General features: G+C 51.0%; 1 protein-coding gene across 1 annotated transcript; it reads left to right on the top strand.

Annotated features, from left to right (window-relative positions):
* The first annotated feature begins 1,958 nt into the window (after positions 1–1,958).
* On the top strand, positions 1,959–17,479 carry ACCS (1-aminocyclopropane-1-carboxylate synthase homolog (inactive)). The gene is given in 16 exon segments (XM_084896140.1): positions 1,959–2,092; positions 3,483–3,752; positions 5,219–5,278; positions 7,198–7,268; positions 8,447–8,516; positions 9,519–9,585; positions 10,882–10,979; positions 11,502–11,579; positions 12,754–12,854; positions 13,573–13,662; positions 14,816–14,861; positions 14,975–15,116; positions 16,674–16,816; positions 16,913–17,066; positions 17,227–17,306; positions 17,308–17,479. Coding segments are annotated over 15 exon segments (1,524 nt in total). The 5' UTR covers positions 1,959–2,092; the 3' UTR covers positions 17,362–17,479.
* The last annotated feature ends 243 nt before the right edge of the window (positions 17,480–17,722 follow it).

The raw sequence follows: 17,722 nt of genomic DNA, 5'->3' as shown, positions 1-17,722 counted from the left end.
TTATTAGCTCTCAGTGTGTGTGTGTGTGTGTGTGTGTGTGTGTGTGTGTGTGTTTGGAAGGTGGGTTTCTTTGATTTTTCAATGTACACAATTTGTACACAAGTGTATCCTGTTGCTAATAAAGATAATTTTTTCTTTGTCCTTTTTGGTATTTATTTCTCGGTTCCAATTGCATTGCCTAGAACAGTGGTTGGCAAACGGGGCTTGTGAGTCACATACGGCTCTTTGGCCCCTTCAGTGTGGCTCGGTGTTAGAGCCACTTGTTCAAAATAGACTTGCCCAGGCTGAAAACCGACTTCTGCACATGGGACACTAAGTTTCAATAGCACTGTACGTACGCGCCCGCACGTGGTATTTTGTGGGAAAGCCACACTCAAGGGGCCAAAGAGCCTTGTGTGGCTCGCGAGCCGCGGTTTGCCAACCACTGCTGGAACCCCCAGTCCAATGTTGAAAAGTGGTGAGAGAGGACCTTCTTTTATTCTCAGTCTTACAGAATTGACTTCAGTCTCCCAGTCAAATGTAATGTCTTTTTTCCTGTTACCTTCAGTGAGAATTATACAGTCCTTACCATGGTTTATTTAAGACTCATGTCTTAACCTCTGCTTGTATCTCTGTCCTTTCTCCCATACCTGTAAGTTTCAGAGGTATCAGATTTGTACTGTTCATGCATGTTGTACACATCTCTAACCTTCAGGGGCCTATCAAGATGCTTGTTCTGCTCTAACACCGCGCTGTGTATGGGGTATGCGTTTGTGGGGGTGGTATTAAGCCTCCCTGCTGTATGCTTCCAGGGCCCCCAGCAGTCCATTTCTTAACAGTTATCCCATGTGTCTGTCTGCCTTCCCAATCAACCATACACGTCCACGGCTTGATTTGCTCATAAATGTATCCCAGCAATGGCCGAGATCTGGCACAAAACATCCCTTCAATAAGGCAACTGATCTGGATTAAATAGAATGCTATGACGTGAACAGAGAAGTGGCTCATTTTGCAGAACAAAACACGAAGGACTGAAAAAGCCACGAGAGCTGCTTGAGGTTGTGATGCTGATTACTGGTAGTGGCAAGGTCAACGTGAAGACAAAGCCCTCAGAAGGCAGCCAGGTCTTCCCGCCATGCTGTACGGAGGGAGCCTGCTGCTGTCCTTTCACGGGGAAAAGAGACTTAAAAAAAAATTCATTATTGATTAAGGTGTCACATAATTGTCCTCTTCCCCCCATTCCCATCCCAAACCTCTCCTCACGTATGCCCCCACCCCCCTGTTGTCTGTGACCACTGGTTAGGTACATATACATATATGTCATATACAAATGTATGTATACAAGTCCTTTGGTTGATCTCTCCCCCTTCCCCCACCTTCCCCTACCTTCCCTCTGAGGTTTGATAGTCCGATCGATGCTTCTCTGTCTCCGGGTCTGTTTTTGTTCATCGCTTTACGTTGTTTATTTCCCCTAGATGCGTGAGATCATGTGTTTTCTACTGGAGCCTCTGAGCTAGCCCGGGCCCTGGGTAGTGGAACTCACCGCCAAACCCCAGAACATGTAGGGTCATAGATCCAAAGGGAGCGACTACAAACGCCAGTGTGAACTCTCACAGGGAAGGATGTTTTAAGGATGCACTCGCCTTAATCCGGAAAAGCTTCTCCCTGGCTGCATGCAGGCTTCAGGTGCCTGGACACTGGGGAGCTAAACCAGGAGGCAAAAGGAGGCGCCCCAAAGAGCCAGCGGGAGGAGACCAGAGTCGGGGGCAGCAGTGGCCTGCCCCTTCCTCGCCAAGATCTGGAGCCGGAGCCTGGCCCTGGGCCCCTTCGCCTTTTCCTTCTTTGCCCGCTCCTGGGTGCCCGCAGGGTCCCATAGGGTCAGGGAGCCCCAGCTCCTGCAGAGTTGACTGCGCGCGTGCGCCCCCTATCGGCCAGCCGGTCACGAGGGGATCTGTGCTCTCCCCGCCCCGAGCCCCGGCCGGTGGGGACGTTCCTGCGGAAGCCCAGGTGCCCCGGGCTGTCCCCGCGAAGGGAGCTGATCCTGACCCTCGTCCACGGAGCCTCGTCGCTGCTCCAGCTCGGCCAGGTCCGCGGGATCCTGCCGCGCAGACAGGTAGCCCTCCCTTAGCGACTGGCTCCCGGACTCGGCGAAAGTCTGCCCTTCCGTCCGGAAGCCTGTGCGCGGCAGCACTTCCTCCTCCGGACCCCGGAGCGGCCCTGGCAGAGGCACAGGCGTCTCTCCGTCCGCCCCGTTGCGGGTCCGAGGCCTGGTCGGCGCGGGGATAAGGTGCGCTCTGGACTCGCCACCGCCTGGACGCCCATCGGCTCCCTCCCGGCCTCCCTCCCGGGCCTCGCCCGTCCGCAGGCCTGGGCTGGGGGCTGGGGGGCTGGAGTGGGGTGTGCGCTGGGGAGCCCAGCCAAAGGGGGCGGAGCCCAAAGGAGCCTTCGTGGTACACCATTTAGCAGAAGCCCCGGAGTCTCTCCCCCCTACCTCTCCCTCCAGAGTCCCTGAGCTGCTGGCTGGACCCTCATCATTTAAAAATATATATATATATATATATTTTATTGATTTTTTCACAGAGAGGAAGAGAGAGGGATAGAGAATTAGAAACACCGATGAGAGAGAATCATCCATCAGCTGCCTCTTGCACACCCCCTCCTGGGGATGTGCCCCCAACCAAGGTACCGGTTTTGGCTGGATCCCCATCATTTGGTGTGTCCCCCGTTACTCGGTGTGTGGAGCTTGTCTGTTAGGACTGGAAAAATCAGCCAAGAGTGATGTTGGAGTGAAGTTTGTCTGCAGGCCAGGGTTTAAGCGCTTTATCTACATTAACTCCTGAACATACGTCCCCAGGGCTACCGCATGAAGGGGGTGCGGTTATACCCGCTGTGCAGATGGGGAAACTGCCTTGAGCTGGCGTCCGCTGGCAGGGTGAGACCACCCAACCCAGGCCCACGCCTCCCACCATTGAGAGGGAAGGGGGACCCTGGAGCTCGGCCGGGTGCCTGCACTTAGGAAGGTCCCACCAGCAGCCCCTCAGTCCCCACCCAAGGCTCTCTTCAGCCCAGCATGCTCCCATCCCACCCTTTACCCCTGGTTTGCATCAGAGACATCCTACCCCCAAACCCCACCCCTGGACTCCAGGCGCTTTCTGCTTTTCATCAGAATATTGTAACCTGCCTTTTTGAAATTGAGATCAGCAAAAATGGGAAAATGAAAAACGCACAAAAGTAAAACAAATTCAAGTAGCTATATAGCAAAGTTGTATAAAAGTAGCAAGTGCAGACCCCTGGCAGGGAATATACACTTCGCAGAATTTACTCGAAGTCATTGCACGCATGGTTGCAACACGTCAGGGACATGGGATGCGGTTAGTATATATAATAAAATGAAAGAAGAGGCAGGGAGAGAAAGGAGGAGGCCCCCGACTCCCAGTTCTTTTTGATGCTTGTTTCCGTGGAAAGTCCTTGATCAGGCATCGAGTGCTTTTGTCTCTTTGCAGATGTGTACCCTCTCTAAGAAGGAGTCCAGAGCACCTACCACCTGTCCAGGCCTGGACACTAACTCTGGGGATGGTTTGGAAAGAGAATGCTCCAGAAAACCAGAACAGAAGCTGCCAGAGCACTGTGGAGTGGGCGATCCCACCCCCGAGTTCTCTGTCAGCTCCCACCTGTCTTCCCGAGGAAGAATGAGTAAGTGGTTCTGGGACTCGGCCGAGGAGGGCTACAGGACCTACCACATGGATGAGTATGATGAGGACAAGAACCCCAATGTGAGTGAACCCTCCTTCCCACTGGACTGCAGGGCGGGGATACCCTACCTTGACCCACAGGGCAGCATCCAGCTTGCTCTTGCCAGGTTAGACTTACGGTCCTCTGATCTCCAAGAGGCTTTCTGATGTAGCATAGAACACAGAGGGAGAATAGTGTAACAAACTCCCAGATACCCATCACACAGCTGCAATAATTATCAATGTATCGCCAATTTTGTTTCATCTATACACTCACCTATCCCACCCTCAGATTGTTTTTAATCAAATACCAGCAGTATCTCATTTTATCTGTAAAATGTACAGTACATTTCTCTAAAAGATAAGGATTAGAAAAACCATAACTTCAGTACCATTTACACCTACAAAAAACCCCAATAAATTGGGGAGATGTGTTTTATTTAAAATTCTGCAAGAATTGGGGAGAACAAACAATGTATTTCACTGGTACCCTGAAGAAGGGTGTAGAAAGGCCCCAGTTTATTACCTGGGTTAGAAAATGGTCCAGTTAGGCTCAGCCCATGGCTCAGTGGTTGAGCATCAACCTATGAACCAGAAGGTCATAGTTTGATTCCTAGTCTGGCCATATGCACAGGTGGCAGGCTCAATCCCCAGTGTGGGGCGTGCAAGAGGCAGCCGATCTATGATTCTCTCTTATATGATATTTTAATCTCTCTTATGATATTTTGATCTCTCTTCCTCCCTGAAGTCAATCAATAAATCAATCTTCGTGTGTGTGTGTGTGTGTATATATATATATATATATATATATATATATATATATATATATAATTGCCCAGTTATAATTAAGGGAACTTGATTTGTGAGGGAGGAATTTGAGAACCATGGAATGATCTAATGTGGATTCTGACCCACAGATCATGAACTGTTCGCCTTGAGAGCTGGGGCAGAACTAGGGTTGGGACCATATCTATTGTACTACGGGGTGTGCATTCTTGAGCTAACTATTTAACTCCTTTGAGCTGCAGTTCATCTCTAAAATGAGATAATGAGCCCGTTCTATAGAACAGTCCCAATGAAATGAGATCAGGTGTGCAAAGTTACCAGCACGGTGTTTCCACACGAAGCATCCAGCAAATGGTAGCTGCTATTATTATGAATGTTATTTGTCCTGGTTGTCGTAAGTTATTCCCAGTAATACCTTCAGAGCTGTCATAAATAAGAACCTTTAACAAATCTTTATTTGTTGAGCATCCTTCAGATGCTGGGCACTGTCCTAGATGCTGGAGGTACAGCAGTGAACAAAAATAAAGTGTCTGCCTTCATGGAGTTTATAGTCTTGGGGGGGAGAGGGGAGACAGACAGTAAACAGTTCTGATTATTGAACCAAGTCAAACAGGCATGGTTGGAAGGGTGGGATTGCAGAGGGCTCCGCTGGGCTGCTTCCTTGATCTCCCATTGGCCTCCCTCTGCCAGGCTCACCCTGCCTCTGTGCCTCTCCTCTCCAGGGCATCATTAACCTGGGCACCAGTGAGAACAAGCTCTGCTTTGACCTTCTGTCCAGTCGGGTGAGTCCCGGGGCACATCTGGGTGGCACCCCCAGCTCTGAGGGCCTGGTTTCTCTTGGACTCCTTAGATTGCTTCCCCACAAGAGCCTGCTGCTCACCTCAGTGGCCTTGGCCGGGGAGTCCGGAGTCTAGATTCTAGATCTGCCTCAGGGACAACTTCCTGTGTGGTTTTGGGCGAGTTACTTGGCCTGCTTTGATACTGTTTCTTTTTCTCTTCATGTTCTGCCCCTCACACAAATCCTCCTGTTGGCAGGGTCCCTGCTCGCAGGGAAAACACTCAGTGGGGGTGGGGAGGGGTGTAGTTAGTAATGAACGCCTGGCTCTGGGAGGTGAGGGTGGTGCTGATTTGTAGCTTTTGCCACTTCCCATAGTGTCAATACTCCCGCCAGGACCGGTTTCAAACTCCCGATATGACATCATTGCACACAAAATTGGGAAGAGAAGTGCAGTGGCGCACATATGCAGGGTGGAACAAAAGTAGGTTTACAGTTGTGAGAACACAAAACAAGTTTATTCTTGTATTATTAATGATTAATTTTTGTATTATTTCCCATCTGTAAATCTTCTTTTGTCCCCCACCCTGTATAGCATATTCTCTTCTAGACACACAGATAGAAATAACCTCAAGGAGGTTAGTAAAATGTAGTAGCATAATCAAGAACAATATTGTTTGAGTATTTACTACTTCTGTTTCTAATGTAATTCGCTTATGTAATTTAATTCTTGAAATGGCTGTCCATTAACACAGCTTGAGCTGGTGCCAGCCATCTCTAGCAAACCACTGGAAATGCCTGTTCAATGTCTCCCAAGGCCTAGCAGTCAGACTTTGGGATTGTAAAGAGCGTGATGCTTCACTCAGAGGGACATATGTCCAAAGATGACAAATTCACGTCCAAGAGGAGAGGGCTGCCTTGTAGGCAGTGGGCTTGAAAGGCATGTTCTACCTAACACCAGCTCCCCACATGCCAAGGTTGCTCGGCACCATCCAAAAAAATGAAATTTGAGCCTCATATATCATTTTAAACTTTCTACTAAGTGAGTGAAAAGAAACTGGTAACATTCATTTTAATAATATACTTTACTTATCTTTATACATTTAACATGTGGCCATTTCAACATATAATCAATGAGGCAGTTTATGTACTTTTTTCAGATCAAGTCTTCAATATCCATTTTTTTTTTTCTCCATTCAGACTAGCCACATTCCAAGTGCTCAATGGCCACATGTGTCTAGCAAACTTCTGTATTGGGCAGCGCAGCTCTAACGGATGAAGGAGAAAGGGAAAGGCTCGAGTCATATATGAATGGCTGCCTGCCTTTCTTCTTGTGGTCCCACTGCCCAAGGACCCGGCCTTTCCTTGACATTGTGTGTGTGTGTGTGTGTGTGTGTGTGTGTGTGTGTAGTTACTAACCCAACACCTGGTCCTGGTCAGGGTCAGGATAGTCTAGAAATGGCCACATTTTCCAAAGTGTGAGGTTGAACTGAGTCTGCAGGACGACAGTGGCCTGAATCCCTCTAGAGCCAATTCCAGGACTTCTTCTTTCACCCCAGGGAGGAGCTGGGTAGCACGGACTCCCATCACGGCTTCTGCAAATCCACCCATCTGGGGTTTTTTAGGTGTCAGTGTTGAATAAAGAGCCCTTGACTGGAAGTCAAATATTCTAAGATTCTCAGCTCTGACACTTGCTAGCTCTGTGACTTGGCTAAGTCACCTGACTTGGTTAGCTTCTCTTTCCGCTTTAGCAAATCGGGCTTGAGAATGCTGGCCCCAGGAGCCCCTCTCACAGTCTCTTTGATGAGGAGACCACGCCCTTGGCTTTAGAGGCCCTGGTACTGTGCGATGCAGGTGGTAGTGCCGACCGGCCCTTACTGTGAGCGTGTGTGGCCCTGAGCCCTGCTCTCTCCTCTCTGTCCCCAGCTGAGCCAGAGCGACATGCTGCAGGTGAGGCCGTCTCTGTTGCAGTACCCTGACTGGAGGGGACATCTGTTGTAAGTAGTTGCAGAGGCCAGTGGCTCTCAACCCCAGGGGACTTTTGCTTGCCAGGGGACATATGGCAATGTCTGCAGACATCTGTGGTTGTCATAACTGGGAAGTGAGTGCTACTGGCATTTATCGGGTAGAGGCAAGGGTTGTTGCTAAACCTCCTACAATGCCCAGGATAGCCCCCAGAACAAAGAATTATCTGGCCCCAAATGTCAAGAGTGGCAGGTGGAGAAAGCCTGCCTTAGGCTGAGGGCTACCTAGTCCTGGAGACATGGGGGATGATCATGGGGTCTCCTAGAGCATTTGCAGGGGCCTGGTGCCTCCTGCCAGTCCCACCCCAGATCAGGAGCTCCCTAACTTGGTTTCCTGGCTTGGAGGCATGGGGAGGGCCTTCATATGAGGGGTCCTTAACCCCACTTTCTCAGTAGCTTTAGAGGAGCCAGAATCAGTTGAAGGGGAGCTGGCTGGGGATTTCGCCTCCTGGCAGGGTGGGAGATGGTAAATAATACTCTTAAGAGTTTGTACTTATCGAGCACTTACTAAGGGGCCAGATGCTGTCCTGGGCGTAGTGCCTTAGCAGGACTTGATTCCAAGAATGACTCCAAAGCATGTGTTCCTACAGTAATGCGGATGGTGGGCCCAGACCACTGGCTGTGAGTGTGGACTCTGTCCAGTGACCTAATTTTTTCAAGTCTAAGTTTCTTTGACTATAAAATGAGAATAATAATAATAATAATAATAGTTACATCATAAGGTTATTGCAAAACTTAATGAAAAAAAATCTCCAAATAACACCTGCATAAGGTAAATGCTCAATAAATATTAGCAATAATAACTATGATAATAGTCATTGTTATAACGATATTATTATTACCAACTAGATCTACAGATGGTATTATTATTATTATTATTATATCAAAGTATTGCTTATGATGTCTTTGAGGTATGCTGATTTGATGGGGTTGGCTGCCCTAGAACTACTGAGAATGAAAGTGTCGACGCCTGCGGGTAGTCTTGGGGTGGAAGGGGAGAGGTGGGTGGAGACATTTACTGATCACATTTCTCTTGTGGGTAACATTGCTGGGTAACGGCTGTTGCCTGAAGATTCGCCAGAGGAGCTTTGGGATGGACTGTGGTTGAAGACCCTCTGACAAGCACTGCCCCCTGTCTGTCTTACCTGCAGCCTCCGGGAAGAAGTGGCCAGGTTCCTGTCTTTCTACTGCAAGAGCCCTGCACCCCTTAAGCCAGAGAATGTGAGTGCCCTCCTCCTCCGCTCTGTCATGCTCTTCTCTCCATCCCTAGCTTTTGTCTGGCCAGGGATAAAGGATGGGGGGGGGGAAGAAGGGGAGGGATCTACCTTTCACTTTGTTTTAATTTATTTCCTAGAGGAATTAAGAACACCTCCTCTCTTCACCCCTCCCTTAGAGTTTAGGTATGCTTTCTGCCCCCATTTTATCCTGTTAAAACTGACAACCAGTGGGTTCAGGGTGCCCGTCATTTCTTGAGCCAATTAAGCAGAGCCAGGTAGAATCATATGAGTGTTTATTGCAATAATGTCGACCGTATGGGAGAGCAGCAGGCCATCCACAAAAATCTGCTCTATGCCTCCCCATCAACCAGCTGCTTTTGTTGGGTGGAAAGACAAAGGTGGGAGAGTGGGAATTACAGGCATGAGGAAGTAGGCAAGATATGATGGTTACAGGTACAGGCAATGAGGGGGGGGGGGGGGGGGTGTTGCAAACGGTGGGCGCCTCTGGGGCCTGGTTGTTCCAGCGACAAGGCTGTTCATCTTTGAATGATGATAGGCAGTTGTCAGAAAGGGAGAGTGGACTGACTGCACTCCTGGGTTAGCTCCCATGTCCTGGTGCGCACAGCTCTCAGCCAGGTTAGAATGTGCTCTCTCTGGTCAGAACAGAACAATCACGGTTATCAGAGCAGGATTAATATTTCTTATGATTATCTCTAGTCCCCCCGATCCTATTTCTGCCCCTAACACCGTGGCCCCTCTTGGCCTCCACACCTTTGAACAAGACTCCGAATGGGCAGCTCCCTCTTCCTTGCTCAGCTGACTTAGGGCAGCGTCCCCACAGATAAGCCACAGGAATGAAGTGGGCCATACCCCCTGTGGCCTTGCTGTGGCAGAGTCCTGAAAGGCAACCTGGCCCTCCCGTTGAGCCATGCAGGGATGGAGGCCGCAGGTCCCAGATCCTTCCTAAAATAGACTCACTTTTGTCCTATGCATGTGTCACCCCCAGGTGGTTGTCCTGAACGGCTGCTCCTCTCTTTTCTCTGCTCTGGCCACGGTGCTGTGTGAGGTCGGGGGTAAGTGGACGATGGCCCGCTGAACACTGGGGGCTGCTGTGTGCCTGCAGAGTCCCAGCTGCCTGTCCCCGAGGGCTGCCTCAGAATGCTTTTGGCCATAATAGACTACTAGCCTACAGGGGGCTGAAGTAAGTCAGTTGGCAGGAGCCACACAGTCGTGCTGAGAACACAGGGACCGTAGTCATGGTCAGGAATTATTGGTTGCTGGGAACTGAGGCCCACCCAGGCTATCATCATCAGTAATGATAACATAACTAACATTTCCTGCCCATTCTAGGGCAATCATGAATGGGGTCAGTGGAACTCTGTCTCTCACTGGGATATGCAGTCTCTCCCGCCACTTTCAGGCCTTTTCTGGGTTTTATATTGCCCAGTGGTGCTGGTCCAGCTGCCACTCCACATGGCCTTTCCATTCAAGTTCACGTCCTCACAAGTCTGTACTTCTCAGAGCAAAGTCTTGAGGGAAAAGATGAGGTGGGTTTCCGGCCAGCCAGTGGCTTGGCCACCTTGGGTCATCTGTCTCTCTCTGGTCCAATCCCTGAGGCTGGGGAGAGGAACGCGTAGGACAAAGGCTGCCCTTTTTAGCAGTGCGTCGAGTGGACAGTGCTAGTGGAAGGTCGGAAAGGGAGAGTCGCTTGACCTCTGTGTCCTCTTCAGAAGCGGAGGAATGCCTTTAGCTCTCCGTTAGAGTAGAGCTTACGGTTATCTCAACAACCCCCACCCACAGCTGGAGCCTCTGCGTGACATCCCTCTCCAGATGCTCTCAGCCTTTGCGTGAATGCCCACAGTGGTGGAGAACCTCGTCCTCGGGAAACAGCATATGATATCTCTGGGCAATTCTATATGTTGTCAAGTTTCCCACTCGCTGAGCCCAGATCATTACCCTGCAGCTTTGACTCATGGGTCCAAGTCTCCTTAGAGTGACACCCCCCCCCCCCATGCTGAGTGCCTCAGTGGGATCCTCTAAGCTTTAGTCTCCTCATTGGTAAAGTTAGGGGGACAATAGTACTTACTTCACAGAGTGACTATGAGGTTCTGATGGGATACAACGCAAATAAATGTTTAGCACAGTTCCCAGCACATAAGTGCTCAATAAATACTAGCTCCTGATTTTTAGATAAGGAACTGGTCTTAGTGGAGCCCAGCTCTAGAAAGGGTTTTGGGAGTAGAGAGAGGGAGCTTGCCGCAAATGTTCTCCAAGATCATTGAAGGCTTAGAGCGGCTGGGGTGAATGGACAGGGGGTCCATGAGCTCCAGCCAGCGGGTCACAAGCCCTGGCCCACTCCTGCCTTCCAGAGGCTTTCCTGATCCCTGCCCCTTACTATGGAGCCATCACTCAGCACATCTATCTCTATGGCAACGTCCGACTGGTCTATGTCTATTTGAACAGTGAGGTAAGTGTTCCTGGAACCCCAGGTAGGGGTTCCTTCAGGCCAAGACTTTACTGCATCTGAATTTGAGGGTGGACATGGGAGCATGTCCATGCTGAGGGCTCGGGGGCTATGGCTGAAAGGGGAGTAGAGGCTTCTGTTGCCCCTGGCCAGTGCCTGGGTTCCCGGGGCCTCCCATTCTCACAGCTCTGAGATCCCTGGCATTGATGTACTAGGAGAAGCCAAGGGCAATCCCAGGGGACCGCACCAAGATGGCGGGGGGAGGATGGGGCAGAGCAGACCTCAACATGGAAGTCCATGGACCCCAATCTGAGGACCTTTGGGCCTCTTCCTGAAGCCTAGTAGTGATGAGGATGTCCCTGGTGTGGTGCTGGGGTAGGGGCGGGTGGCAGTGAGAGGGGAGTGACCCCACCTGTATTTTTTGAGACTATTCTAAGGAGGCTGGAGATGATGGGCAGGAGAGCCCCAGAGTTCATGGGTTTGGGGGGGGGGTGTCACTGAATTTGACTGTGGATCTTGTTCCAGGTCACTGAGCTGGACACACGCCCTTTCCAGCTCACAGTGGAGAAGCTGGAGGTGGCCCTGAAAGGAGCTAATGCTAAGGTCTGGGATCAAACCAAACCAAGGCTTGGCATGGGTGGGTCCGAGCCAGGCACAGACCCCGCTTCCTGTGGCTGATCTACTCCGAGTAGGGGTGGCACTCCGTGATGAGATGGGGGTAGCCAAGCCAGAGCCTGTCCATGGAGAGTCTTCCCCCTAGAGCCGGAGTGAGGAACTGCAGGTCTGAGGGCCGCATAAGGCCTGTGAAATCATTTGGTCTGGCCCTGCCAAGGCATTAATTAATGAGTTAATTAAATGTTTGACCACATATGGGCAGGCTGATTTTTAAGTTGATAATTCTGTGTGGCCTGCGAATGATGTTATAGATATCCAAATGGCCCTCCTTGGCAGAAAAAAGGTTTCCTACCTCTGTCCTAGAGGAAGACTCTGAGGCCTCAGTGTACAAATCATCAACCAGGGAACGTGATTAAAAATATTACCCCTCGTCACCTGATTCCGATGCAGCAGGTCAGTCTGATGCTCAGCAGCCTCCCTGGCCATTTGAAGAGGCGGTCCTCCCTCTGGGGGGACCTGAGGCCTCCTGGAGAGAGGCAGAGAGCAGGGATCCTCCAGCCATTCCTTTTCAGTCCACTTTTCAACAGTCTGTCAACTTTTCCTTTTTTTACTGTAGTAATCAAAGCTGTACTTGCCCACTGAGGGAATTTTATTTTATTTTATTTTATTATTTTATTTATTTATTTAAAAAATATATTTTATTTATTTTTTAAGAGAGGAAGAGAGAGGGATAGAGAGTTAGAAACATCGATGAGAGAGAATCATAGATCAGCTGCCGGCAATCAATGTACATGCCCTTGACCGGAATCGAACCTGGGACCTTCCAGTCTGCAGACGCTCTATCCACTGAGCCAAACCGGTTTCGGCACTGAGGGAATTTTAAAAGTGCAACTCCCTCCCATAATTCTACCCACAAAGGCAACCCCTGCTGGCCATCTGGGCATATTTCCCTCCAGGCTGTGTTCTCTGCTCTTGTTTTCTTTCATGGCTGACACGATGCTGCAGATGTAGTTCTCTGCCCTCGTTCGCTTCTTGTTGGGTGGTGAACCCGGTCCCATCACATGTCCCTGGGGGCCTGCCCAGCCACCAGCCCCACCCTGGGGGTTCATTGGCTCTGGCCTTCGGGAGGAGCTGATGGCGTCCTGCCCTCTGGTGGTTTCAGGGTGTGAAGGTCAAAGGCCTCATCCTCATCAACCCCCAGAATCCTCTGGGTGACATCTACTCCCCAGAAGAGCTGAAGGAGTACCTGGAGTTTGCCAAGAGGTGAGGCACCCCACATTCACCCTGCAAAGCATCTGGCAGATGAGGGTTCTGGCGAAGGCTTTGGGGCAGGCCCTTTATCCTCTTTTCTCCACTGTGGCTCCCACATGCTTTGGCTTTTCGGGCAGTAGGGTGGGAGGTAGCGGTTAGTGGGATGTTCCTTCTCTCCCACTTTGTAACAACTATCATTTACTGTATAGTCTTGGGGCCAAGACACCCGGCTAAGCACTTCCTGTACTCCATCTCACCTAATCCTCCCAGTAACCCAGTTAGGTACAGATACTATTGTTACCCTCAGTTTACTGAGTCTATTGTGTGTGTGTGTGTGTGGGGAGGGGGGGAGGGAGGGAGGGGAAGGTCAGAGGGAAGCCAGTCTGAATCTAGGTCTGTTTGTATGTAACTGTCTTGCACTTTACTGTGTCCTTCCTCCTTGGGGTGCCCAAGGGCTCCGCCTCTGCCCCACAGCGCTTCAAAAGCCCCATGTCATCTACTTGTGTATGTGGCTTCCTGTGCATTTGAAAGATATAGTCAACCTGCTATTGACTATATCTTTCAAATGCACAGGAATGAAACAAGTTTGGGAACCCTGGGCTAGATCCAGTCCCTCTGGATTTCTGGGTCACTGACACCCTGCCCTGGGGGATGCATTGAATTCATAAACCAAGCTCTTTCTCCTTCCTTCCCCTACCTCTCTCCCACGTCTCCCGCCCCACTCCCGCAGGCATGAGCTGCACGTGTTGATGGATGAGGTCTACATGCTGTCTGTATTTGAGGAGTCGCTTGCTTACCGCAGTGTTCTGAGCCTGGAAAGGTGAGGCTGCCACATCAGAACTGACTCTGCACTCCCCATGTCCCCCATCCTACCCCCTGCCCTGGCCCCTCTGTGGCTCAGCCCCAGGGCATGACCTGCCCCAGCCAGTTCATCTCAGAGCCCCTAATGAGAACAGGGGAAAACTGGGCCAGATCGGTGGTTGTCAAATTGTTCTGTGGGGTTTCTGAGAGCTGCAAGGGGGTGGCTTGGCTTTTGCTGTTTCCTTCATCCGCAAAGTAGTTCCAGATCCACTCATTCATTCATTCATTCATCAAAATATTCTGGAGCCACTTCTGGGTATTTGGACTTTTTCATTAAATTTAAGCCCAGAATTTATAGCCAAAATACTTTTGGAAACACTTGGACCAGATCACCTGTGAAGTCTGTAAATCTGCTGTTCAGAGAATCTATCAGTGTCTGATCTCTATTCAGGCCTTGCTATGTCCCTTCTCAGCCAGTTCTCCCACAGCTCTGCCAAGGGCAGGGAACATGGGCTTTGTGCATGGATTAGAAAAGTGAGACGCAGGAAAAGCGAGGCGCTGGGGATGCAGCAACCAAGAGAGACACAGGCCCTTTCTACATAGAACTTTTATTTCTAGCCAGAAAAAACAACAACCAAAAACACGCAACATTTTAGCGGCTAAACACACGGCTAGTCATTTGATTCAGTGCTAACATGGAGAAGCCCGGGAGTCCCTGGAGGATCGGCCGGGGCTACCCACCTGGCCAGATCTGCTGGGAGGCGGTCAGAGGAGGTCTGTTTGAGGAAGTGACATGTGAGTTCTGCTCTAGATTAGGCGTTGGCAAGCACTTTTAGGTCACGTGGCTATTTTAGGCTTTCCAGGCGATGTGGTTACCCATTCAGCTCTGCCATTACAGCGCCAAAGCAGAGTAGACCATACATCCATGAAAGAGTGCGGCTCTTTCCCAATAAAACTACTTGTGAAAACAGGCAGCAGGCCGGATGTGGCCTGCAGGCTGTAGTTTGCTGACCCCCCACTCTAAAGGATGAGTGGGAGTTGGGGATTCAAGAGACAAAACCAGGGCTTCACCCAGAACCAGATTCACCCATTCATCTCCTTCTGTGTTCCACCCCACGTGTGAGCTCCCGCGGGTCTGTGTTGCCTCCATCCCCACACTGTGCTCTCTGCAGGCTGCCTGACCCTCAGAGGACTCATGTGATGTGGGCCACCAGCAAGGTGGGTCCCTGGCTGGCCTTGGGGTGTCAGGGAGGCGGGAGGGCGGAGAGGTGGGTAGAACCGGCTCTGTCTGTGGAGGGCCGGCCACCGCCTCGGGCGTCTTTCTCCCGCAGGACTTCGGGATGTCCGGGCTCCGCTTTGGCACGCTGTACACAGAGAACCAGGACGTGGCCACTGCGGTGGCTTCCCTCTGCCGCTACCATGGCCTCAGCGGCTTGGTCCAGCACCAGGTGGCACAGCTGCTCCAGGACCGCGGTGACTGCCTGGGCCTGGCCGCCTGAGAAAGGAGGGAGGGCTGGAGTAGATCTGGGACTGGCCAGGGATCATGGATGCTTCGTGCATGAGAAGAATTTAGGATGGTGTGTGAAGAGTACCGGCTGGGGGCCCAGGCTGGGTTCATATCCTACTCGGTCACTTCCTGGCTGGGAGGTGGCACGGTCCTTCACCTCCTTGAGCCTCACTTTCCTCATCTGTAAAACAGGGATCATAATCTATAAAACAGGGAACATAACCTTATAGGGCTAAAGTGATTTTTCATTCAATTAGAATAGTAGCTGGCATATAACAGGCACTTAGTCGATGTAAACTCATTATGATTAGTTGTTAGAGCAGACGATACTAATGGAAAGAGACAGAAAGAAGTCTCTGTCTGTCTCTACATGGGTGTGTTCTATTCCCAGGCTCAGACAGCGAGTTCAGGTAGTAAAGGGACCTGTAACTGCCCTCATGTATTGAGCTCAAGTAGCTGTTCCCAATTCGTCATCTCCGTTGTCTCTCCCAGAATCCTAGGAGGCAGGCGTTCCTGTATTTTCCCCATTATTTTATAGATGAGGAAAATGAGGACCAGATACTGCATGCCAGCTATAATAGCTAACATTTTAAAAATAGTGACAGCATCAATGTTGGTGAGGACACAGACAGCTGGAATGGTCCTACCGCGCTGGGGGGGCGGAATGTGAGATGGTGCGGCCACTTAGGAAAACAATTGGCAGTTGCTTTTAAAGTTATATGCCCAATGGCCCAGCAATCCCATTCCTAGGAATTTACCTTCATGGTCACGCAAAAAGCTCTACGCGAATGTTTGTAGCTGCTCTCTTCATCGTCGCCTAAACCGGAAACAGCCCAAATGCCTCCTGCCGAGTAATGGAGAAACACACAGTGGCCGTCCACACGGCAGGGCGTCACTCTGCCATGAAATCCCCGACGGTGCACATTAATCTCAAAGGCAGTAGCCTGAGCACAAGAAGCCAGTCTCAAAAGATGGCGTGACTGTGTGATTCCACGGCTATGACATCCTGAAGAAGTGACAGAGAACAAACCAGAGTTTGTGGGGAAGGGGATGATGGGACTGTAAAGATAGCATGGGGGTGTCCTTTGGGGTGAGGGAACTGCTCCGTATCCTGTCCGTGAGGGTGGTTATTAAAATCTATCCGTGTGTGAAAATTCATGGAATGGGATACAAAAACAAAAACAAAAACAAAAAAAGAATCAGGGAGGTGAACTTTCCCACACCTTGTCAGAGGCCGTGCTGGTGTGACTTGGGGGCCTCACACAGTAGGGTTCGGCCTTGGAATAGGGTCTATATCTTGAAGGACTCTGTCAGCGGGACCTGGCATTGTCAGGGCCAAGTGACCTGATTTAGGTGCTTTATCCTCAAAACTGGATATTCCCATCTCCCCCAATCAACCAGCTAGAGGAGGGGCTCCCCCAGGGTTGTCTGCCGGTGACCTTTTCTTTTCAGCATTTTAGCCTCAAGGGAGAGTGGAGGGTCGATGGGGGAGTTACGGTTTGGCTTCTCTTTCGCCCAAACAGACTGGATCAACCAGGTGTACCTGCCCGAGAACCATGCCCGGCTCAAGGCTGCTCACGCCTATGTCTCCGGAGAGCTCAGGGGCCTCGGGATCCCCTATCTGAACCGGGGCGCAGGCTTCTTCATCTGGGCTGACCTGAGGAAGGTAATGCAGGCGGGGAGGGGACATAAGCCTCCCTCCATCAGGTCGAGGAGGGGGCAGTCTCCTCCACATCCTGAGCCCCTCCGCCCGCCCTCCCAGCACCTGCCCAAGGCCACCTTCGAGGAGGAGAGGCTGCTGTGGCGTCGCTTTCTGGACAACAAGGTGCTGGTGTCCTTCGGCGAAGCCTTCGAGTGTAAGGAGCCTGGGTGGTTCCGCCTGGTCTTCTCGGACAAGGCCCACCGGCTCCGCCTGGGTGAGCGGTCTGCCCTCAGAGCCCCCCTCCTCACTGTCTCCTTCCTGTCTGCCTTCTTCCGGCCTCATGGCTGATCCAGCGGCCTGAGCTATTCCTCCCCACCCACCCGCCCAGCCAGCCAGCCATCATTGCTGACCGGGCCCTCACTACCCCTCCTCAGGAATGCAGAGGGTCCGGAAGGTGCTCACGGGCGCGCCCCAGGTGCCAGAAGACTCCCCTTCCTCTCATACTCAGGAGCCAACGGGCCAGCACAACTGAGCTGGCCACTGCCTTGTGGCCAGTACTGTCCGCCTGAGGTGCTCAGGGCTTCCAAGACTGGTCGTGGCTGAGCCATTGGCCAGGAAGATAGCCCTGACCCTGAAGAACTGTTCTTCACTCGGCTCTCTCAGTGCCAGTGAAGACTATGTTTGACCCCTTCCCATTCTATTAAACAAAACTGGGAGGAACCAGAAGGCTCTGTGTGAGTGATTCATAGAATGGAGGAGTTGCGACTGCCCTCAGCCCCCTGGGATCGTGAAAAGAAAGCAAGCAGCCCGTACCTTCTTTCTAGCAGTCTTTTCACTCTTCCTCCTTTGTTGCCAGGGAAACAACTCAAAGGAACAACACATATAAGAGAGAGTACACCATCCAAATAAAAAAGAGTGACAACTTCCAAA

Source organism: Pipistrellus hanaki (assembly GCF_964339955.1).
Source record: "Pipistrellus hanaki genome assembly, chromosome: 9".
NCBI lineage: Eukaryota > Metazoa > Chordata > Mammalia > Chiroptera > Vespertilionidae > Pipistrellus > Pipistrellus hanaki.
Note: the sequence above shows the minus strand (reverse complement) of the source record. Positions and strands in the feature narration are given on the sequence as shown.